The 21043-nt window shown below is 36.4% G+C and overlaps 2 protein-coding genes across 5 annotated transcripts; one reads left to right on the top strand and one right to left on the bottom strand.

Moving 5' to 3' along the window:
• Positions 1-183: 183 nt before the first annotated feature.
• Positions 184-12413, top strand: LOC132299033 (putative threonine aspartase). Of its 3 annotated transcripts, XR_009480008.1 has the most exons (12): positions 184-528; positions 963-1013; positions 1463-1583; positions 1742-1826; positions 2803-2884; positions 3044-3173; positions 3341-3510; positions 8327-8490; positions 9587-9710; positions 9791-9895; positions 11156-11357; positions 11436-12413. XR_009480008.1 is itself a non-coding variant. In XM_059795461.1 (11 exons), the coding sequence occupies exons 1-11, from the start codon at positions 385-387 to the stop codon at positions 11243-11245; spliced, it is 1266 nt and encodes a 421-aa protein (XP_059651444.1). In that variant the 5' UTR covers positions 184-384; the 3' UTR covers positions 11246-12413. The 3 variants fall into 3 exon arrangements, 2 of the variants coding, with proteins under 2 accessions (XP_059651444.1, XP_059651445.1); XM_059795461.1 differs by having other exon boundaries at positions 11156-12413; XM_059795462.1 differs by having other exon boundaries at positions 388-528; positions 1485-1583; positions 11156-12413.
• Positions 12414-12663: 250 nt separating this feature from the next.
• LOC132299034 (bifunctional protein FolD 4, chloroplastic) lies at positions 12664-19616 on the bottom strand. 2 transcript variants are annotated; one of them, XM_059795463.1, is made up of 5 exons: positions 19363-19614; positions 15690-16015; positions 13813-14049; positions 13528-13695; positions 12664-13294 (listed from the first exon to the last, which is right to left on the bottom strand). In XM_059795463.1, exons 1-5 carry the CDS (start codon positions 19544-19546, stop codon positions 13124-13126), a joined length of 1086 nt encoding a protein of 361 aa, XP_059651446.1. In that variant the 5' UTR covers positions 19547-19614; the 3' UTR covers positions 12664-13123. The 2 variants fall into 2 exon arrangements, with proteins under 2 accessions (XP_059651446.1, XP_059651447.1); XM_059795464.1 differs by lacking the exon at positions 13813-14049 and having other exon boundaries at positions 19363-19616.
• Positions 19617-21043: the final 1427 nt, after the last annotated feature.

Below are 21043 nucleotides of genomic sequence, written 5' to 3'. Positions count from 1 at the left end.
TTTTTGGAATTTTAAGCAACTGATATAAATTAAAGAAATTACACTTGTGGGCCATTTGGCCAGACAACCCAATTAATGGGAGAGTGACCCTAAGATTGAAAGACAACCACACACAAGGGACAAGGCCCAGCCCAATGCGAAAAACAAACAACCATTAGTAAGCACATTAGACGTTAATGGTGGTTGAAAATCAAAGCAAAGGGGTTTTACATGCAAGCAAAATGTGCAACAGATCCTTAGTGGAGTGTGTACTAGCATTGTTGTTCATTTGGAAAGAGAAGAGGGATCAGCAAAATTGGATCTGTGGAGCCCTAAAACAAAATATAGATTGTTTGTCCTCCGATTCCTCAGTTGTATTCGCTGAATCCTCATACTGAAAACTCCATGGCCAACGAAGGAGACTCTGAAAACCCTAGATTCTTTGTAGCCGTACACGTCGGTGCTGGATTTCACGCACCGTCCAACGAGAAACATCTACGCTCTGCCATGAAACGTGCCTGCCTCGCTGCCGCTTCTGTTCTCCGCAAGGTCTTCTTTCTACTCTCTCTCTCTCCCTCCCACCCTCCCTCTCACTATATGTATATAGTATAATGGATTGATTTCTATTTTGCTATTTGCTAATTATTTTCCAGGTTTGTAGTTGGTTTCTTGATTTGCTTTTACATTTCTATAGATCATGAACTTATGAAGTACAAATCATAGGATTGAATGTAATTGAAGATACACTCCTTTGTTCATGTACTTGTTAGAATTTCTAGGGCTTCTCTCTTTTTCTCTCTCTATATAGAGTATAATGGATTGATTTCTATTATGCTAATTGCTAATAATTTGCCAGGTTTGTAGTTGGTTTCTTGATTTACTTTTACATTTCTATAGATTATGAACTGATGAATTAGAAATCATTGGATTGACCGTAAATGAATATACAATCCTTTGTTCATGTATTTGTTTGAATTTTCTAGTGTTCTGGTGGATGCTTGGATGCTGTTTCGGCTGCCATTCAAGTGTTGGAGGTACTTATTCCATCTATGGCATGGACTCTGTTTATCTATTTAATCCTATGACATTGGTGTTGTAATGTTGCCTTTCATTAAATCAATAGCATTTTAGATTTTGGATGAATAGGTCTGAAAGAAAATAGAGTGGCATGGAAACATAGGATTCATCGAGTCGACTCCAAGTAGTTGGGAAAAAGGCTTGGTGGTGGTTGCTGTTGTAGGTTTGAAAGAAAATGAGCTGGTGCCCAGTGGGCTGCTTAGGCTAGCTATTGCTTTAAATTTTAAAATAAATGGGGTTGGTGCTTCCTGATGTTGCCTTTGGTGGGTTGGATTTTGTCTTTGAATTGGTGGGTTGGAGAGCTGGTCGAATGCTGGCTGTATATAGTTGCTTCAGCTCTAGACATCCTGTTTTTGTTTCTATTATGGCTTGATAGTTGGAGTGTTTTTTTATTTTATTTCTCAAGGATGATCCAAGCACGAACGCAGGCCGAGGTTCAAATTTGACAGAAGATGGTCACGTGGAATGTGATGCCAGTATTATTGATGGCGATTCTGGAGCATTCGGGGCTGTTGGCGCAGTGAGAGGTGAGTCCAAGACTGAATTTCATATAATTCATCTTTGAAACCATTCTCTAAACTATTTTGTTTATTTGATATCATTTTTTTTTCTTTTCTGTGGACATCCTTTGGCTTCCATCTTCATTTTATACCCTACAATTCTTTGTGAAGTTAATAATTACCAGGTGTCCGAAATGCAATCCAGATTGCTTCTCTTTTGGCCAAGGAACAGATGACGGGTTCTTCGTTGTTGGGTCGTATACCTCCCATGTATGATTACTCTGCCATACTTGTCTTTAAACCTACTGGACAAAACTCAAAAGTACCTCTTTATTGTAGCATATTCTCAAAATTTTTTCTGTATTTGGTATCTTGGTACAAATTTCTTCATCCCCTTGGGGCCACTCCCAGGGAATTTTCCTCAGAATTGCTTTCTGCATGCGGTACAGGGGGACTGCATGTGCCCAGTGGTGGATTTTGGGGTGCTCTAAGAGGCCCGACGCCACCATCGTCGACCAAAATTTTTTTTGCAGAAAGTTATTCTAATCATAGCATGCATTGGATGTGTCAAATGTCGATTTTGTTAGAGACTGTACTTGCATATCTGCCATCATGGTCATGCACAGTGCTTTACTTAGTAAACCAATATTTATAGCAAGCTCAAAGTAAAGATCTGTTCTTCTTTTTGGCATGAGGTAGAGAGCGATGGTCCAAGAAAATGCTCACTTAATACGACAAAAGGGGCCGCTCACGGTTTCATCTCAAAACAATATGTTATAACTTACAAGTTTCAAAATGTTGAATTTCAGAAAGTTATTCTAATCATTGCATGCATTGTATGTGTTAATCGTCGATTTTGTTAGGGCCTGTACTTGCAGATCTGCCTCCCTGGTCATGCAGAGTTCTTTACTTAGTAAACCACTATTTAAAGCAAGCTCAAAATAAAGAGATGTTTTTTCTTTTTGACATGAGATAGAGAGCTATGGTCAATGAAAATGCTCACTTAATATGACAAAAGGGTCCTCTCGCAGTTTCATATCAAAACAATATGTTACAACTTACAAGTTTCAAAATGTTGAATTTCATAGAGCCACTCGCCCACTCTTAACTTGTGCATGTGTCTGAACTTCTTTGGTTTTAATTGCTATCACATGTTTTTCATCAATCATGTTATATCAATGCATGTTTTTGGAATTTGAACTTATTTTATTTTATTTTTCCATGGGCCATTTCTTGTGTTGCGCAGATTCTTGGTTGGTGAAGGTGCATGCACATGGGCAAAGTCCAAGGGAATTATTTTACCAGCAAGCATAGCCGAGGCTGATGAGGTACTCTTGTTGTTTTTCTGCCATAATTATGCTTACTAAATTTCTTTTTCGTATGAATTACTTTTCGTTTTCACTATAATGATTGTAAAATTTCAAGGTACAAATCTGGTCAGAAAATTGTCCCCTTAATCATTACTTTGGCACATTTTTTGTTAACAGTGGCTGGTGACAGAAAGGGCAACAGCACAATGGCACAAATACAAAAGTATGCTTGATGATGCAAAAGCTACAAAAGACGATTCTTATGTGGATATGTCTTGTAGTTCTCAAGAGATTGCTACAATATCAGGTATTCCTTCACATTTATCTTAAAGAAATGAACTCCTTCCATTTCAATTTTGACAATCTGATAGTGTCTTTGGTTGTTTGTTCTACTCCTAGTTCATATTGGGGATAAATTGAGTTTAGGTGTTCAGTAGAATTGTGCATTAGTTAATAAATATATATCTGTTCCAGAAATAGAAGCTCAACCATGTGATCCTTCCAAGAGAAATGGAGGAGGTGGTCAATCATCTGCACTTAGTGCATTGGAAGTGGACTGTATTATGGACACTGTTGGAGTTATTTGCATTGACACTAAAGGTCACATAGCATCTGGAGCCTCAAGCGGTGGAATTGCGCTGAAGGTAATGTAATGTACTTGTGGCCATTTTTGGGTCACAGATTGAACACTTCTCTCTCTCTCTCTCTCTCTCTCTCTCTCTCTGGTATTGCTTCGTTTCTCTCTTTAGTTGCTGTTTCCTATTGATATGTTGTGAATTAATTCTGAATTTTCTGGATTTTTCAAATTGATTTGAACTGATTTGTTATTGTTCTGAATTGCTTTTCCTGCACAAGTGCTTGATTAATTGGATATTCATTGGTTGGTTTTAGAGTGAAAAGTCATGCTTGGATATTTATTACTTTTGTTTCGTGAAGTATTAGTTTTGGAAATGGATTTATAGATATGCTTTTACATTTTTTAATGCATGGATGATATGGTTTCAAATGCTTGGGTGATATGGTTTTTGGATTTTATTTTTTCATGTTTGATATTATTTTTTAGAATAATGACCATGGGATATCATTTGATAGTAATTTTATCATTCAATTGTGCACCTCACGACACTGAGGTACGCACCTTGTGCTTTGTGCTTAAGGCTTCAAGGAACTTTTGCGCCTTAGCGCGCGTTGGGCCTATGATATTCATCCAGCATAACAAGCTTCATTTAACTTCTATATCAGGAAGTATTAAGTTTTACCACTCAAGCACTAGAATTTCAAACTCTAGATTTGTTCAGGCAAGGGTGTTGGAATGAGTTCAAAGAGGAAAAGGGTGAGCTTCCTTTTATTTGGGGTTGCATATGTGTGCAAATTAGAAGGACTGACCTTGATGAGAGACTGGGCATGGCTTCCAAACGAGCTTCTTGATTTAATTGTAAGCTATGGGGGTAGTGTGCAAATCAAGTGGTCCATTGCTATACACAAGGGTAAATAAGGGTGGAACCGTAGAAGAGACATTCTTAGTAATTAAGGACTTTCGTTCCACAAATTAATGAAGTGCATGGTTCTTGATTTGGACATGGACAAGTGGTATGCAATGAATTGTATCAATGTTTACCATGAAACTCAACAATATTGAAAGGAATTCTTAATTCTCAAAACTCAGTTCAAATGCAAATTCAGTTATCCATAGACTTTTATTAATTTTCAATTTCCACCAATCCAACACACACTCTTCTATTACCTTGACAGCCTTAGTGCGCCTTAAGCCTTTAACAACTATGCAGATTGGGATTTAGCTTGAAAATCCCTGGCTCTGTTTTTTTTTTTTTTTTTGAAGTGCGAGAGATCAGTGGATAATTTGCGAAGAACAGATTCATTGTGAGTTCTTGTTGCAAGGAAAGGGCATATAAAATGTATTTGATCTTTATCTCTTTGGACGCAATGCCCTTTTTAGGTTGTTATTTTCATTATCTTAGTTTCACTTAGCTGTCTATTTTTTGCCTGTGGCGCTCCACCTTTTCTATTTCTTGATTAAATTAAATTTTGCATTGTCAATAGATGATGTGCCATGACTAGTATGTCAAGTTGATTTCACATTTGTCTCCATAATTTTTTTTATACCAACCAAGCTTACCTCTAGAATTTGAGTAATGTTTTCTTGTGAAGCATGGACACATATATGAATATGGGCACGACACAATACAAAAATTAATTAAAAAATAGGATTGTATATGGTAAGGACACGACAATAAATATCTATATATATATATTAGGTAAATTACTCTGGACACCCCTGCCATCTTATTGGTCAAAACTACCCTTGTATGCAGTATATTTACAAAAAAATGTAATGCTATCAAGAGCCTCCTCATGACAAGAGCCATGAACTCCGCACATTTAACCAATGGATTGAAAGATGTACTAAATATTCATTTGATTTTTCACAGATCTCAAAAAACTGTCTCAATTCAGTTGTGGAGAGCTTATGGCTCTTGTCATGAGGGGACTCTATTGATATTATTATTCTTACAAAGATAACTTCACCAGGGACCACTAGGTCCACCACTGACCCCTTTCATTCTTTCCATCCCACTTCTTCTCCCTCCATGATAACTCATCTTATGTGTATTGTAATATATATGCATATATTATATGGTATGTACACCCAGTTCTACAGCAAAATCACCACTAGGTCACAAGTTGAATTGGAAGGGATAGCAATCCCATCATTAATATTATCAATCAAACTCAAAAAAAAAATCTTTGCCCATTCACTTCTATCATCAATCAAACTCAACTAATTCCTCTATATTCTCTCTCAATTAATCAAGATATAGGGTTAGGGTTTTTAATTCTGGTATTAGATCTAGTTCTTTTTGTGTTTCGGCCTTTTGAAATTGGGATCACCAGTGGAGGTCGTTGTGTGGCTTGTGCCCATGAATGGAAAGGGGAGGTTAGAGGTGCCGAATAATATAGACTCATTGGAGATGGTGGTTGTAGTGAAGGGTGGAGAGGAGAGATAAGGGAAGATGGCAGTGATGAGAGAACTGAGAAGGTGGGAAATGGTGGATAGAGAAGAGAGAGAACTGGTGGTTGGTCGTCTCACCACCGTCTGCCGCTGCGGCAACATCAAACGAGCGTTTGGTGTATCCTACCACTGTGTTGTTGGTTCGCTTAGTAATTGCCTGAAATTATTAGCTTCGGCGTCTCTTATTTGAGGTGAGCCATGTGTTGTAATCTCCAGCACAGCACTTCCATTTAAGCCTCATTCGCAGTCCCTATTTTACTGCATAGCATCAATTGACAAAGTCCAAGTTGATAAATGATGGATATGGTTTTGTTTCATTCCTTATTATGAAGCCAAATCTGATTGTTCTTATTTTGAGATCATGTAAACTCCAGCTGGATGGTATCATTTATATGTCACATATTTGTTTGTGGGGACTAACTGAATAATGATCTTTTATGAGATAAAAAGTCAACCTGATACATAATGTAACTAGAGCTTTGCTTCTAGGTCTTGGATCTTTTACAGAAGCTCTTAAGATGGTGTCCGTGTGTCCATTGATGAGTAAATTAAAGCTAAAGAACACTAGGCATGGATCTATCAATTGATTCGCTTGTTGTCTCTCTCTAAAACTCATTCTCTCTGTATATGTATATATATTCTCTCTCTGTAGAACTATTACACTCACGGTATCTTTCTCTCTCTATTATAAGGTGTATACATATCGCTTGTAAAGGAGTTATTTGGGCAGCTAGTAATTAGCTACTGAAAAGTTGAGGGAATTATAGTAAATGCACATAAAATGTTGGGTTGACTAACGGTTCATTAGTCTGACAGGGTTGTCAAAAGCCTTTCCATTTCTATAGGCCTAGAGAATTCATTTTTCTTTTCACCGTGACTTTGAAACTGAATTCGAGATACATGATTGTGACCTCTGAGAGTTTTACTCAAATTAGCTTCTGCACAAGGTGGCTTTGAAGCTTGCAGCCTTAGCTTTATTTTTTTTAATTTTTTTTATCTGTTTCCCTTAAAGTGCAAGTCAGAAAGGCTCAATGAGACTTATCAAAAAAAAAAAAAGAAAAAAAAACGAAAAAGAAAGGCTCCACAAGCTCAACAGCCTGTGGCCCAAGCACCTCTGAAGGGAAATTCAAGCTCCATTTTGATGGATCCAAACCAGATGAGTAGAGTGAGAAGGTTATCTAGGAGGATTGAAATGAGAGCGCCTTGTTAATGGTTGTGGGAGAGAAGCCCTTTTGTTACCAGTTAATGTCCCTAGGGTCCTGGGGCCTTATCAGGTTCCATAGACATCACAGTCTTTTTTATTTCTTCTTCAGTAATACTAGTAAGAACTTTGCAAAAGCTTTAAGCCAAGGGTAATTAGGCCAAACCTCGTGAGGTGAGATTAATTGATTCTATATATTATTGTTATATATATGAGTAAATATAAAAAATATATTTCTAGGTATAAATTTAAAATATTAATTATTTGTCATGTTATATATGTAGTAACTAGCAATAACAATATTATGACAAACAAGAAGGGTTAAGAGTTATAATACACCAAAGGTTGGAACCTAGTGGTATCTCCTGAACTTCTCAAAGTGAGGTGAGTGTTCAAGCTTCCATAGGGACAAACTAGTGTGCGAGTTTCTTGCCAAGAACCAACATGGATAAATTTAGATTAAATAAGCCATGATATATATATCTCAATACTTATTATTTATGCAATTTTAAGCTTTTATTAACAATTATTCTATGGTATTATATTTGAAAAAGTAATAATTTTTTGTTCAAAACTTGTTAAACATGTGTCCTAAAGTCTCCAAGAAGTATCAATACGTCACGGCCGTTGCCAACGTATCTTTAAAGTATTGAATACATGTTAAAAATAATAAAAAAATTTATTATTATTTTTAGATTATGGATACTTTAGGAAGTATTCGCGAGTATCTGAGAAGTATCGATATCCAATACGGACATTATATTGGTACCCTCCTAATATAATTATATAGGCCTTGTAGTTTTCTCCTTGCTTTACCTTTTCTTTAGATGGCTCTCTTTGGAATCTTTTTCTTACTAATTAATGTTTTATTTTGCGTCATTTTATGACTGATCAATTGATTCCATATATTATTTTATTAGCATTTAACTGTGCGTGCTTCGACATGAATCTTGAGTTTTTTCTATTGTAGAAGGCCCAAATTTGAGATTCCTTGTGAGGTTTCTTTTAGCAATTATTAATATACATCTTGTACTCCTTATTTACGTTATCTGCATTTAACTTTGGTTAATTATCAGCTCTTTTTTTTTTGGTAATGTTGCCATTATGTTGGTATTGTTATACATGTTTCTAAAAGCTGGAACATTTATGAAGAATCTGACTTGTGCTGATTTCAAAGTATTGGATTATTTAACCAAGTTTTTCATTTTACACTTAATCTTTTTAACAGGTTAGCGGGCGTGTGGGACTGGCAGCAATGTATGGTTCAGGTTGTTGGGCGTCCTCAAAAGGTCCCTTTGGGGCCCCATTCCTTGTTGGCTGTTGTGTTAGCGGTGCTGGAGAATACCTGATGAAAGGATTTGCAGCCCGAGAGTGCTGTGTCTCATCATCACTGTACGATTAGCATTTGCTTCATAATTTTCAGAACTTCTATTACTTATCAAAATATTTTTTTTCAGAACTTCTATTCTCTTGAAATCAATTAAGATTCAATATTAAGTTATCATTTTTACTTCCCAAGATATTAAACTGCAATTGGTAGAACTTTTTTAGCCACTAAATTCCTGGCATATTTGAAGGCTTGGAGCAGAACGTTCTACAGTCCAGAATGATATTACCTGTAGTATGATTCTGAAGAGTATCTTGTCATTAGCATCTTGTGCCTCTGAAATTGCAGGCTCTGTCAGGACCTTCATTTTACTTGTTTTCTGTGATTGGATCCTATTTTTTGAGGGATATTTGACAATTATTTGTTTCCCTTTTTCATTTTAAATTTAATATCATGTTTGATGTTTCTGTGGCTTTTAAAGATGCTTTGTTGTTGTTTCTTTTTTTTTTTTTTTTTTTTTCTTTCCTCCAAGGTGTTAAAAAAGGTGAATAAGTTCTACTCCTTCCATTAACATCCTTGTGTATGGTTTACCTCTACATGCAACTACAATTGCAGAAGTGTCAAATTTGATCTTCGACGAAAAGCTCTAAATCTCTACTGCTAAAAAGCATTACTCCCTCCGTCCCAAAATTCTTGGGTGTTTTGGGGAATCCAACTTTTATGATGAGAAGTTTTTAATACTTTTTTATTGTATTGATAAGAGTGAATTTTCAAATTTATCCTTCTAAAAGACAAAAGAGTACTCCGAAAACAGTGCACTTGTTTAATAAAGTAAATGTCAAAAGGGTAGTTTAGCAATGTTATAAAAAGTAGTACATCCATTTTAGGAATGAGACATGTATTTTGGGATGTCCTAAAATAGACAGATGGACAAGTATTTTGGGATGGAGGGAGTGTATATTTATTATTTCCCTGGTCACCACATGGAACTAAAAAGTGACTTTCCAAACTAGATGCACAACACCCAGCAGATACGAAGTAGTTGAATAATAATTTAGTTGTATTATTCAAGCTGTATGTACTAAACCTGCAAAAACCAGAAATTCTTATTTATGTATACAGGCCAGTATGTTATTTGACATGATTATATTTGTTGTATAGATCACAGGCAGGTCCTGCCTCTGCCTGCACGAAAGTTTTACGCTCCATTGTTCAAGAAAGTTGTCAAACTGGAACTGATAGAAGTGCTGGAATTTTACTGGTGCAAGCTGATGCTCCTATAGGGGTTAGTTCCTGACCTTAGTTTTTTTTTTTTTTTTTTGCCCCCGTTTTTTTGAAATTATCAAGTTACGTTTATTAATTTAGGTTCCTGGAAATCCACCAAAGCTGAAAGCTATAGAGATTGCAGCTGCCTATACTTCTTCATCTTTTGGAATAGGTTATTTTGGAAGCTCTATGGAGCGGCCCAAGGTATTTGAATCTGTTGAATCTTACCATTGTAGATATCTTTTTCATTTTATAAAGTATTTTTTAATCTCATCAAGCTCTACGAAATGAAGAACGATGTCTATCTTTATATTTAAAATAAACTAACTGCTGGAAATACAGTATATTTGTTCCTTCCTGATTTAGTCTAAGCCCCTGGCATCAAAATTATATGATTTCATAAATTTTTTTGTGTATATCCCTGCGTCATTGCTTTGGTTCAATGATAGAAAGTTTGGGTTGACAAGTATGAAGATGTTGTTTGGAGTTTGAGAGCAACTGCTCTGCAAAATAATGCCAAAGGCTAGACCTGTTTTTGGTCTTCTCATCTCACCATCCTACATAGGCAGGACTATCATTTTGAACATTTTTAGTCTTGAATATACATGAAGCTTGAATGTTCCATAAAAATAATTTAGTTACATCATACTTTAGGTAGCATGCTTTCTACCATGATTTTAGAGGTAGAATTTGACCTTCAATTACTGCAAGAAACATCACAATTCAATGGTTACAATATAGTTAAGTCGCTAGTATGCTTTCTACCATAGCTCAAGGAGTTTGACCACCTTCTATGGGAAACATTACAATTGATTGCATTGTCCCTCGGACTAAAAATGCAACCTAACCCATTACCTGAAATTGAATGCATATAATGATGCTACGTGGTAGAACTATACAATGTTATTTAAGGTTTTAAAAATCAAGAAATTTTCGGTCTAGTCTCAGTTGTGAGTTGTGACTTAATTAATCATAGAAGATTTTACTTGTCCTTTTGATATCTCCTAGAATGTAGAGCAGTCCATCTTGGTTTAATTAGAATTTGAAATGTATGAGGTCCTTTTATTAATTTTGCGCATGTTACAGTGAGACAATTAGGATATCATTGTTTGACTGGAAAAGAGGAAACTTGGTATCGGTGATAATGATGAGACTATTTTTCTTCTTCCATCTATTAAACATTCAAGACTTTTTGAGTTAAAATGCTATTTGGGGATTTTATTTGCACAGGCCGTCCGAAAGAACCTTCAGGATTCATATTGATGAGCATTACATTTTTAGAAGGCATGAGATTTTTCATGATTTGCTCTGAAATTAAGTGCTTTGTTGCTCAGCAGTCTTAAAATGGCTTATTTTTAGTTGCTTTGATGATCAAGGATTGTACTTTCCACAATTGAATTTCATGATGTTTTCTTTATTTTTTAAAATATTTTATTTATTATTGTTTGTTTAAATTTCTTGTAGGTTTCAATTCTAAGGAGTGAAAAACTGCAAAATAAAACTGGGATAGACCAGTTTGGAGCACGGATTGATCTCACGGCTGAGGAATTGTAGTAATTGGAATCGAGCAGGGTTGGATATGGCAATGTGGAATCTGCCACTAGGGATTGGATGTCATTTTCAAGCTTCCAATCCCAAAATTTACATTGTCAAACAAACTATTAAGGTAATGTGGATTATCACATCGAGTAAAGGGAAGAATAGATAAGTCGTTTTCTCATGTTTGTGCTATGTTCTTGATCAGTTGATCCTCTGCTTCAAAGTCGAAGTTTTGTTGACAGAGAACATTCTCATCTACATTACAGGAGCAGCTATTCTGCTCATGGAAACACTGACCTTAAAAGAGCTATCATTTTTCTACGAAATATTTAAAATCTTGGAATTCCGGCAAAAGTGAATTTGGGTTTTTTATTTGTAGTAAAGAATGGGGAACCTGTGTGGTGATATTTTCATTGACTCAAGATTTTTGTTATACTACAGTGGCTAAAGGCATGACTCCAAAGGGGATACTCGGTACTGCCCATTGAATCTCCTTGGTTTGAGGTTTTGAATGTTTGGATAATTGCTTATGTTTTTCTATGACAAAAAATCGTAACAAAAGGCACAATCTTAGCATAGTTATTTGTGACAAAAATAGATCTATATCGACTTTCATCGCTAAATATGAAATTGTGGTTTCATTAGAAAAGGCTACTTTTTGCGATTAAACCCTTAGATATTAGTTAATAAGAGAATGGGAACCGTAACAAAGCTAAATGGTTGTTATATGGCAGCGTCTTTGATTGTTATTTTGTTATGATACTGATTTTCTTCAACTTTTGTTGCTAAATGCAAGTGTTATTTGTAATGAAATAGTCATAATGTGAACATTGCAAAATTAAACGTAAAATTGTCAACACGTAATTTTGTAATAGTGACATTGAATTACCAATGGACTAATGGCTCGGTGGTACCAAGCCTACTTTTTGAAAAGAAGTCAGGGTTCAAGTCTGTTGAGAAAAAAAAAAAAAATAACAATGACTTTGAATTACAATCATTTTGGGAGGATATGCTTCTTGGCCATAAATCATTTCAATACTTTAAGATCAAACAAAGCCATACATGGTGGCGTAAAATTGTCAAAAAGTAATTTTGTAATAGTGACATTGAATTACCAATGTGCTAATAGCTCAGCGGTACTAAGCTTACTTTTTTTACTTTTTTTATAGAGAGGTCAGAGTTTAAGTCTTAGGAAAAAAAATAAAAAAAAAATTAGGAAAAAAAACAAAAAAAAAAAAAAGTGACATAAAATTACAATCATTTTGGGAGGATTTGCTTCTTCGCCATAAATCATTTCAATGCTTTAAGATCAAACAAAGCCATATATGGTGGCTATATCGCGGTCATCTGATTTTTTGGAAGTGAAAAAGGTGAGACTACTACCTGGGACATTTTTGTACAAAATATTACATTCCATACAGATGAGAAGGCACTTAATAACAAAGAATCTTCGCATCAAATTTGCATCCAGCCTTTTTCTTGGTTGAAACACAGAGCAAAATTGCAAGATTAACAAGCACCATTTATTATTCTCATGTAAAAATCCTCCATCCTTCATTCCTGTTTCGAAATGAAATCCCTCCACCATTTTCATAGGAACTCGGCCTACAACATGAACCACAACTGCAGATCTCCCATGCCTTGGAAAACCATGTAGATAAAATGCCACATGCCAGTGACATCAAAAGGCTTTTATTTGTATCAGCTGAGACTCTACTTGATTATATTTTTATAAATACAAATAACTTTTAAAAGGAGGGGCAGTGACATTGCAAGCTTCTCATTGGAAAAGGGTAGATAAAAGGTGGCTCAAGCTCATGCAGGTATCACTTGGGCAACTGAACTAAATTTGAATGCATCATCCCCTTCCATAAATAAGGAGAAACTTGTATTTCACAAGAAGTTGTGTACCCTCTTTGCTGAGGTGAGAGTATTAGAGAGAAGCATTGCAATAGTCATTGGCCCCACTCCTCCAGGAACAGGAGTAACAGCTGAAGCAATCTTGCAGGCTTCCTCATAACAAACATCTCCAACCAATCGATAGCCTCGAGGACTATTTGCATCCTGTCACACAGGAGACACAAAACCAGCTAAAAAAAACCTATAATATTGATCTAAAAGAAACCATCAACGTAATATGATCAACTCATCTCTCAGTCCTAGGGAAACAGCTATATTAATTGAGGTGAGCAGAAATCCAAGTGTATGAATTTATACATGTTCTCTGAGAGAGAGTTCCTAAAGCATGAATTTTGTAGAACTTTGAGATATTGAACTGAGGAAAAAGGTATGCTCACCTCAACGGGGTTGATCCCAACATCAATAATAACTGCACCTGGCTTTATCCAGCTACCCCTCACCATGTTTGGTTGTCCTACAGCTGAGATGATGATGTCTGCTTGCCTCGTGATATCCTCAGGATTCTTGGTTCTGGAATGGACAATACTAATAGTAGCATCTTCCCTCTACCAATAATAAAACACCAAGAAGTTGGTATTAGCAGGGAACAAATACATAAAAGAACTTCAATAAATAGAATATACTTGAAGTTATCAATTAAGAGAAGAAAAAAAAGAATATACTTGCAACAACAGAGCAGCTGGCATTCCTACGATGTTACTCCTGCCAACCACAACAGCTCTCTTTCCCTTGATATCAATGCCATATCTATGCAACAACTCTATGCATCCTTTAGGTGTACATGGAACAAATAAGGGTTCTCTACCTCGCATGGCTAAACGACCTATGTTCAGCGGGTGGAATCCATCCACATCTTTCTCAATACTGACAGCATTCAAGATGTTCTGCTCATTCATATGCTGTTACAAAATCCATGGAGATAAGACTATTTAAATCGCAGCAAGGCAAAGCATTTGTTTCATTTCTGACATGTCAATTTATGTCCACATAAAAGAGTAAGTGATTAAGTTCATATAAATATATTGTCTAATTTATTCTGTGCATTTCTGTATTTCCATGACAACATAAATTTTTTCTCATATTGCCCGCTATAATGGTAAAAGCTTAGGCTAGCAAGTGGGAAGAGGTGGGTTTGAGTATTGAGGGCAGCCACTCTGTAAGGGATGCCAAATGTCAGGTATCTATCCAGACTCGCCCTCTATCATCCTCAATTAGTGACAAGTTGACAAACAGTCTAAGTAGGCATTTTAGTTCATTCCACTTCCATGGAAACTGAACAGGTCAATTCAGTTCTGAGCGTGTCAATTTTTGTACAAATCAACCATTGTAATGGGATCATTGTAATAATAACAAAATTTACAGTACCCTCAGCTGGATATCCAAAAATAAATTCATAGAGAACAGATAGTTATGAATCCACATTAACATTCTGACATTCAATCATTTCTTTGGCATGAACTAGAGATGTGGTGTTAACAATGAAGTGCATGAATGACCTTACACAAAACTAACAAGTTTCTTACATAATGGAATATCAATGAATTTAATCTTATGAAGATCCACATACGTTTATATGCATAGAGTAACAACATAAGCATAAGCATGGGTAATAGGGAGGAGGGAGGAACTAATACTATGTAATCAAATTTTAAAATGTTTATAAACTAATATATATATATATATATATATTATAAGCATGAGGATGAGCTTCTTTGCTGGAGAAATCTCACTTAGGGAGGCAAGCAGGTTCGCCAAGTGGAGAAGGTGCTTGAGTCCCAAGGGAACGAGCGCTCAAAGGAGAGACCAAGGGCATCCAGTTGGTGGGCCAAGTATCATAACATTCTTTTCTTTTATTATTGTTTCAGTCTTGCATACATAGTAGGAAATACCCTTTGTTGATTTGCGATAACCACTCCGAGGTTGAAACAGAAGGAATTTGAGTCAGTGGAGGGTGTCGATGAGAAAGTCCCAGTGAAACGTTATGAACACTGTGAAGTGTGCCGTAACCCAATGGCAAGTGTTCCCTTTACCCTCTCCAAAAATTCCTCTTCTTGAGGAAACAGTGAAATGCATTTTAAATGTACATGGATATGTATGTAACTATGTATATAATATATATGGAGCATTATAATTTAGTAATATGATTCATTTTCCCTTAAATTTTGGTTTTCACCCCTGAACACAAGGATATTATTTGTGTAGGCAGATGACAACAAGAATATTGAAATTATATAGCTTAATCTAATCTGTACTTTATTTTCAAAAGCCATGTACTTTAACCATTAAATCTTAATAATTGGAAGAAAAAAAATGACAATAACATTTATATCTAGCTTAATCACAATGAAGCTTAGCAAATGATAAACTTTGATAATTACAACCTTCTCTTTCGTGTGACAATATGTTTTACTATAAATTTCTCCACTATAACAATCCAACAATGCTTGTTTAAGTTCTCAGATCTAGCATGTATCATCAAGGAGAAAAAGAAAATTCATCATAAAAGCAAAAAGAAGGTCGAGGTAACCGAGAAACATACAGAAGGCAGAGGTAGCTGAACAAGGATGCCATGAACTGAGGAATCATCATTGAAGTCTGAGATATATTTGAGCACTTCTTGTTCTGTGGAGTCCTCAGGCAAACACACTTCATATGAATTAATCCCTACGGATTGACAAGCTTTTTTCTTGTTGCGTACATATGTTGCAGAATCCTTCCTATCCCCAACTAGTATAACTGCTAATCCTGGAACAACACCTATTGCATCTTTCATCCTGGATATCTCGGCAGTTATTTCATCTCTGATTTGTTTTGCAACTGCTTTTCCATCAATAACCTTTGCAGAAGTCTCAGTACCCATTGCAACTGCACAAGAAATCAACTGAAAAAATTAAGCAAGAACATGAAGGTTTAACAGAAAAAAACAACTTTAAATCCACATATGGATGAAATACAACAAAATTGGCCCTGTCAATCCATAATTCAGTATAAAGGAATTCTGCATCAAAGCAGAAATAGATGCTTTGAAGCCACATCTTACATCTCAGTGAATGTACTAAATGCGAGGAGCATTCATAGTGGACACTGTAAGACAAATAAACATGGGTATGGGGCATGTGTTTGGCATGTTTGTCACTAAAACATGCCCCATACCCATGTTTATGGTATGGGTTTTAGCCCTGTCAAGTAGCAAATGTCCTTTATTGTAGATTTGCATGGGACATCATGCTGCACCGAAGCTGCAGTGAGTTGGTCGTGGTTGACCAGAAGAAAACAGCAGCGAAAAGGAGGGATTTGTCCTGGGTGATTGTTATCTTGCTTAGCTGGATTGTGTCGTAAATATTACAGGCCTTCCAAGTCTCACTCTTGGCATCAGACACTCTGCCTACCCATGTGTTCCAGGTGTCCGTTGGTGTGTGCCAAATCCGGAGATTGAACTTGTTGAAAGGTAGAAACCAGAGATAGGTGGAGGGATCTGGTTGATGAAACCTGGACCTAAACCCTAGAAGTTAGCAGAGAGATCAACAATGGTACCTAGATACAGGTCGCTTACAGGCATGGCTATGCTGGTTCTTTCTGCTTGATTGTCATGACAATCTGGGTTGATGAGTGGTGTAGGCAAAGCTGTATCAGTAGCTGATTTGGGAGCTTTGCTTCTTGGAGCCATGGTGAAGTTTTAGGAAAGGGTTTGGAACGAGAAACACAAAGGTAGAAGAAGTGGGAAAGGAAAGGGATAGTACCGAAACAAATTGCATATATATATAATAAGCCTTCCACCTGGCCTTGGGAATACGCTCGATAAAGGGACATGTTTTGATGAGTTTCTAGACGCGGATTTCTTGGAAACAGATGGTAGTCATTTCCACCATCGCATAAAATAAAGATTTACCAACTGAAGGGTGGGTTTTAGTTGATTTCTAAAGAGGCCTTATCGGTTTTAGAGTGGTTATCATTTGATTTTAAAATTTTCAACGGCTTATATGAAGCTGATAAGCCCCTCAAAATTAAGGGGCAATTGTTGACAGTCCAAAGTTGATTACTCATTGCACTTTCATGGAGGCAACGAAAGGGTCTAACCCCTCATGGGCTTGCCAAAGCTTCTTAGTGGCTAGAAGGGTTCTTGTGGAAGGTCTTGTCTGGAGAATTGGTAATGGTAAACAGGTATGGGTATGAGAAGATGATTGGATTCATGACAAGTCTAATTCAAAAATAATAACCAGGAAACCAGATGTTAGTCCTGTGCATAGAGTGGTGGATCGTATTGACCAAGGTAGTAGGACAAATGCCGCGATAGCCCAATGGTTTAGTGCCTCCCGTGAACCTTGGAGTGCTAGGCTTCGACTCTTTGCATCTACTAATCTAACTTCTAACACTTCTTGCCTTAAAAAAAAAAAAGAAGGGGGGGGCTTTACTCCAATAATGGTTTGTTCTCTGTGAAATCTGCATATAGGCTGTGTGTTGACCTGAAAAAATGTAAAGGCTGCTATTGTTCAGAGTAGGTGTGGAGAAACAAGTTGAAGAAGTTATTTATCCAAACTATGGAAGGAGGTGTGGAATTTAAAAGTGTGTCGAACAATAAAACATTTCTTGTGGAGATGTTTACATGGAAAGGTTTCTATCCTCAAAAAGTTGTGCAACCAATCAAGCATAATATGACGGAATATTTAATTTGTAAAGTTTGCGGGTAAGAGCCGGAATCCCTGTCTCACATGTTATGCAGTTGTCCTCAAGGAGCTAAGGTTTAGAGAGTATCCCTCCTTCGCTTGGAGTCGTGGATTGTTCAAATACGGCGCACTCCTGTCGGTCCAATTAGTGGACTGATCAAATAGATTTCTAGAATTTGGTAGATCAAAGGACAGAGTTGAAGGGATTAGCTGCTAGTATTTGCTGGTATATTTGGAAGGCCTGAAATGCGTAGGTATTTGATGTCAAGTGGTGGTCTGAGATGGAGATTACTTCCAATGCCGCAACTCAATTTTTTGAGTTTTTGGAGCCTGCGGATTTATCTGGGCAATTCTTCTTTTTCTTCTTCAAGAAGCTCTTGCTTCCCTAATGGCAGATATCAGGCTTCTTGGGTTCGGCGTCCCCTTGGTTAGGTGACAATAAATTCTGCTGTTGTTTATTTAGAGGATAACAGGGTTGCTGGCGTTGGGGTTATGGCCCGTAATCATGATGGGGCAATTGTTGCAGCTGTGTGCTGTTACTTTGAGCATGTGGAGGGAGTTGATGTAGCAGAGGCCTTGGTGGTTAGAGAAGCTGTTAAGCTTGCTCAAGTTTGGGGATTGGAGAATGTTATTTCCGAATCAGGTTCAGAGATTGTGGTTAGAACAGATAATAACACTTGAGTGATTGCCCATTCATCTTGCAGCAGTGGTGATGAATATCATCAAGTGGTTAAGAGATCAAATAAACTTCAAGTTGCAGTTCATTTTTAGAGAAGCAAATTTTGTAGCCCATGCTCTGGGTGCTATGGCTCTACGTTGCAAGAGTAATTCTATTTGTACCAATGATTTTCCAGTGGAGGTTATATATTTGGCTTCTGATCTGATGTGTTGTGCTCGTTTGAGCCTATTAATATATAATCTTCTTGCCTTTAAAAATAATAATAAATAAATAAATAAATAAAATTCAAACAATATATCTCAAATTAGTTAAAAGAAGCAACAAATAGTAAAATATGTATAATGTGTCCAAAAACAGTAACAGTGACAGTAAGGAAGTAAAATATGGCACTGTAAAGATATACATACATACATATACATATATATATATATGTGTGTGTGTGTAATCGTGTGTGCAGGGGTGTCATTGCATGTAAGAATGTATATGTGTGTAATCGTCTGTGTAAAAATGTGTAAGGAAAATATATGATGTATCAGAAAAGAATATGTCGCTGTCCGGCCAGGAATCGGTCCAAAATTTTGGGTTATGATCCCCGATGTATAACCAGACCCTAAAAACACCTATTATCTTTGCCAGTGAAAATCGACTGGAGTCTGTCAAGTGTCAATCGATGAGATATTTCACCGGCTAGGGCTTTGCCGACTAGTGACCAGCGATGGTATGGTCGGCGAGAAACCGGCGATAGTATTTCAGTCCAACATAGCTACAATATATGTAAATTCCAAACGTGTGTTACATAATGTACACACACATCTATCATCTACATCTGTTTCCGTAATCAGAAAATGAAGTGAGAAGAAGACACTTACCGGCGTGAGAGGAGGAAGAAACTGCCAATTTGTGAGTGGTGGTGATGGTTCTGAGGAAGGTCGGATTTGCGCGGTCCAAATGGAAGGGCACTGATCGGCGGATGCGACGGAATTTTTGGCCGGGAAAGGGAAGAAGCCGAGATGTCGTGGTTGAAGTACAGTCAGTGAATATCATCGACGCCATTTGATGACACTTTCCAAGAAATTTCACTATATGCCCTATTGCTTAGAACTACTAGGGTTTTAGCTTGCTTGTGTATGAAAATAAAGGGTTTATAAAGAGGGAGAGGGGCCCGTTATTTATTTATTTTTGACCTTTTTCTTTTATTTTGTTTCTACAAAAATATAATTAAAACTTTTTAAAATGGTATTAGAAAGTAATATATAGATCATATAATTAGATCCCATTTAAAACTTTATTAATCTAATTTTAACCTATCAAGACCGTTTTGTTGAAGCTAAAATGAGTTATTTCATCAATGAAAGCATGACAAATCATATCTCCCACTAATGTGTTATCATGCATAACTTTATGTCTGTTGTGAGTAGTTAGATGCAATACAATTGCACTAAATCCTAACAAATTTGATGTTTTTACCGTTTGGATTCAAGTCATATAAAGTAGGAGCAGAAACGAAAACAAATTCAATAGCTGAAACGTGAAAGCGACAAAATTAAATCACAAATAGTGAGAATTTGAGCGAGAGCGTGCGGAGCGTGAGAACGGGAGTTCTTTCGGAACGTGAAAGCGATACCCATTGAGAAGAATTGTATAACTTATGTTTTGACTTGTTAAAAAATAATAATAATGTATATTTATACCAAAGGCAACATATGTTGCAAGTGATTTTAGGAGGACAAAAAGGTTAACACATGTTGCTTAGATAAAAAATGTTAGCGTAAATTTTCAACCAAAAAATTATCATCTAATATAATATTAAGATCTCTCAAGGTGTTTGTTCAACTTTCTATTGGGATTATTCTACGCAAATGACTTTCAAAATTACGTATTTTAATATTGGAGTCATGAAGAGTTAAGTACAAGTAGAGTTTTGCTACCCAAAATTGGCTTTAAAAACAAAAAAGTTCGATCAGGCGTGGTTTGAATTTTTTTATTTTATTTTAATAAATGTCATCAAGGCAGTGTGAGGAGCTGATCTAGGGCTTTCAGAAATTTAAGCAACATCTTATGATATCAAGTTGACGCTGCGGAACTTCTCCACGTTGTTATCTATGTCCAAAGGCACAACGGGCGTCTCCTATGCAATTGCAAAGCTTTCAAGAAGTCATATCTCTAAGATATTGCTCTTATTCATATTCCTGTTGAAATTCTAGCTCTGGCAGCCCAGGATTGTCTGTATTGATCTCAGTTGTTTATCCTTATAATTGGCAAGAAAAATTACAATACAATAGTTGACGCACCGTATCAACAGCTTATTAAAAACACCAATTGGCACCTTAAATTTAGAATTGAAGAAAATTTCGTGCAAATTTTAAACTCAGTTTCCCCCAATTTCAATACACCAAATACACCAATTTGGTGTTCCAAACGCAACGTCAATAGTATCATCAGTTGTGTTTCAAGAGAGAGGACATTTGAAACAGCAACATGAGGAAGTTCAACCCTACATCTGTTATTATTTCATAGAACTGAAAAATGGGAAATAAAAATAATCCAAAA

Source organism: Cornus florida, unplaced genomic scaffold (genome assembly GCF_030987335.1).
Source record: "Cornus florida cultivar Cherokee Brave unplaced genomic scaffold, ASM3098733v1 CherokeeBrave_3.0.0_Hap2_Chr03, whole genome shotgun sequence".
NCBI lineage: Eukaryota > Viridiplantae > Streptophyta > Magnoliopsida > Cornales > Cornaceae > Cornus > Cornus florida.
The sequence above is the reverse complement of the archived record's forward strand: the minus strand, read 5'-3'. Positions and strand labels throughout refer to the sequence as shown.

Bases quoted from the DNA above. Each gene is read 5' to 3' on its own strand.
- LOC132299034 (XM_059795463.1), bottom strand. From the start codon at position 19,546: ATGGCGTCGATGATATTCACTGACTGTACTTCAACCACGACATCTCGG. The intron at 14,050-15,689 runs GTATGTTTCTCG...ATTTTGTAACAG, and splicing joins TTCAGCTACCTCTGCCTTCT to CATATGAATGAGCAGAACAT. The intron at 13,696-13,812 runs GTATATTCTTTT...TATTATTGGTAG, and splicing joins CAGCTGCTCTGTTGTTGCAA to AGGGAAGATGCTACTATTAG.
- LOC132299033 (XM_059795461.1), top strand. From the start codon at position 385: ATGGCCAACGAAGGAGACTCTGAAAACCCTAGATTCTTTGTAGCCGTA. The intron at 1,827-2,802 runs GTATGATTACTC...TGTGTTGCGCAG, and splicing joins TTGGGTCGTATACCTCCCAT to ATTCTTGGTTGGTGAAGGTG. The intron at 9,711-9,790 runs GTTAGTTCCTGA...TTATTAATTTAG, and splicing joins AAGCTGATGCTCCTATAGGG to GTTCCTGGAAATCCACCAAA.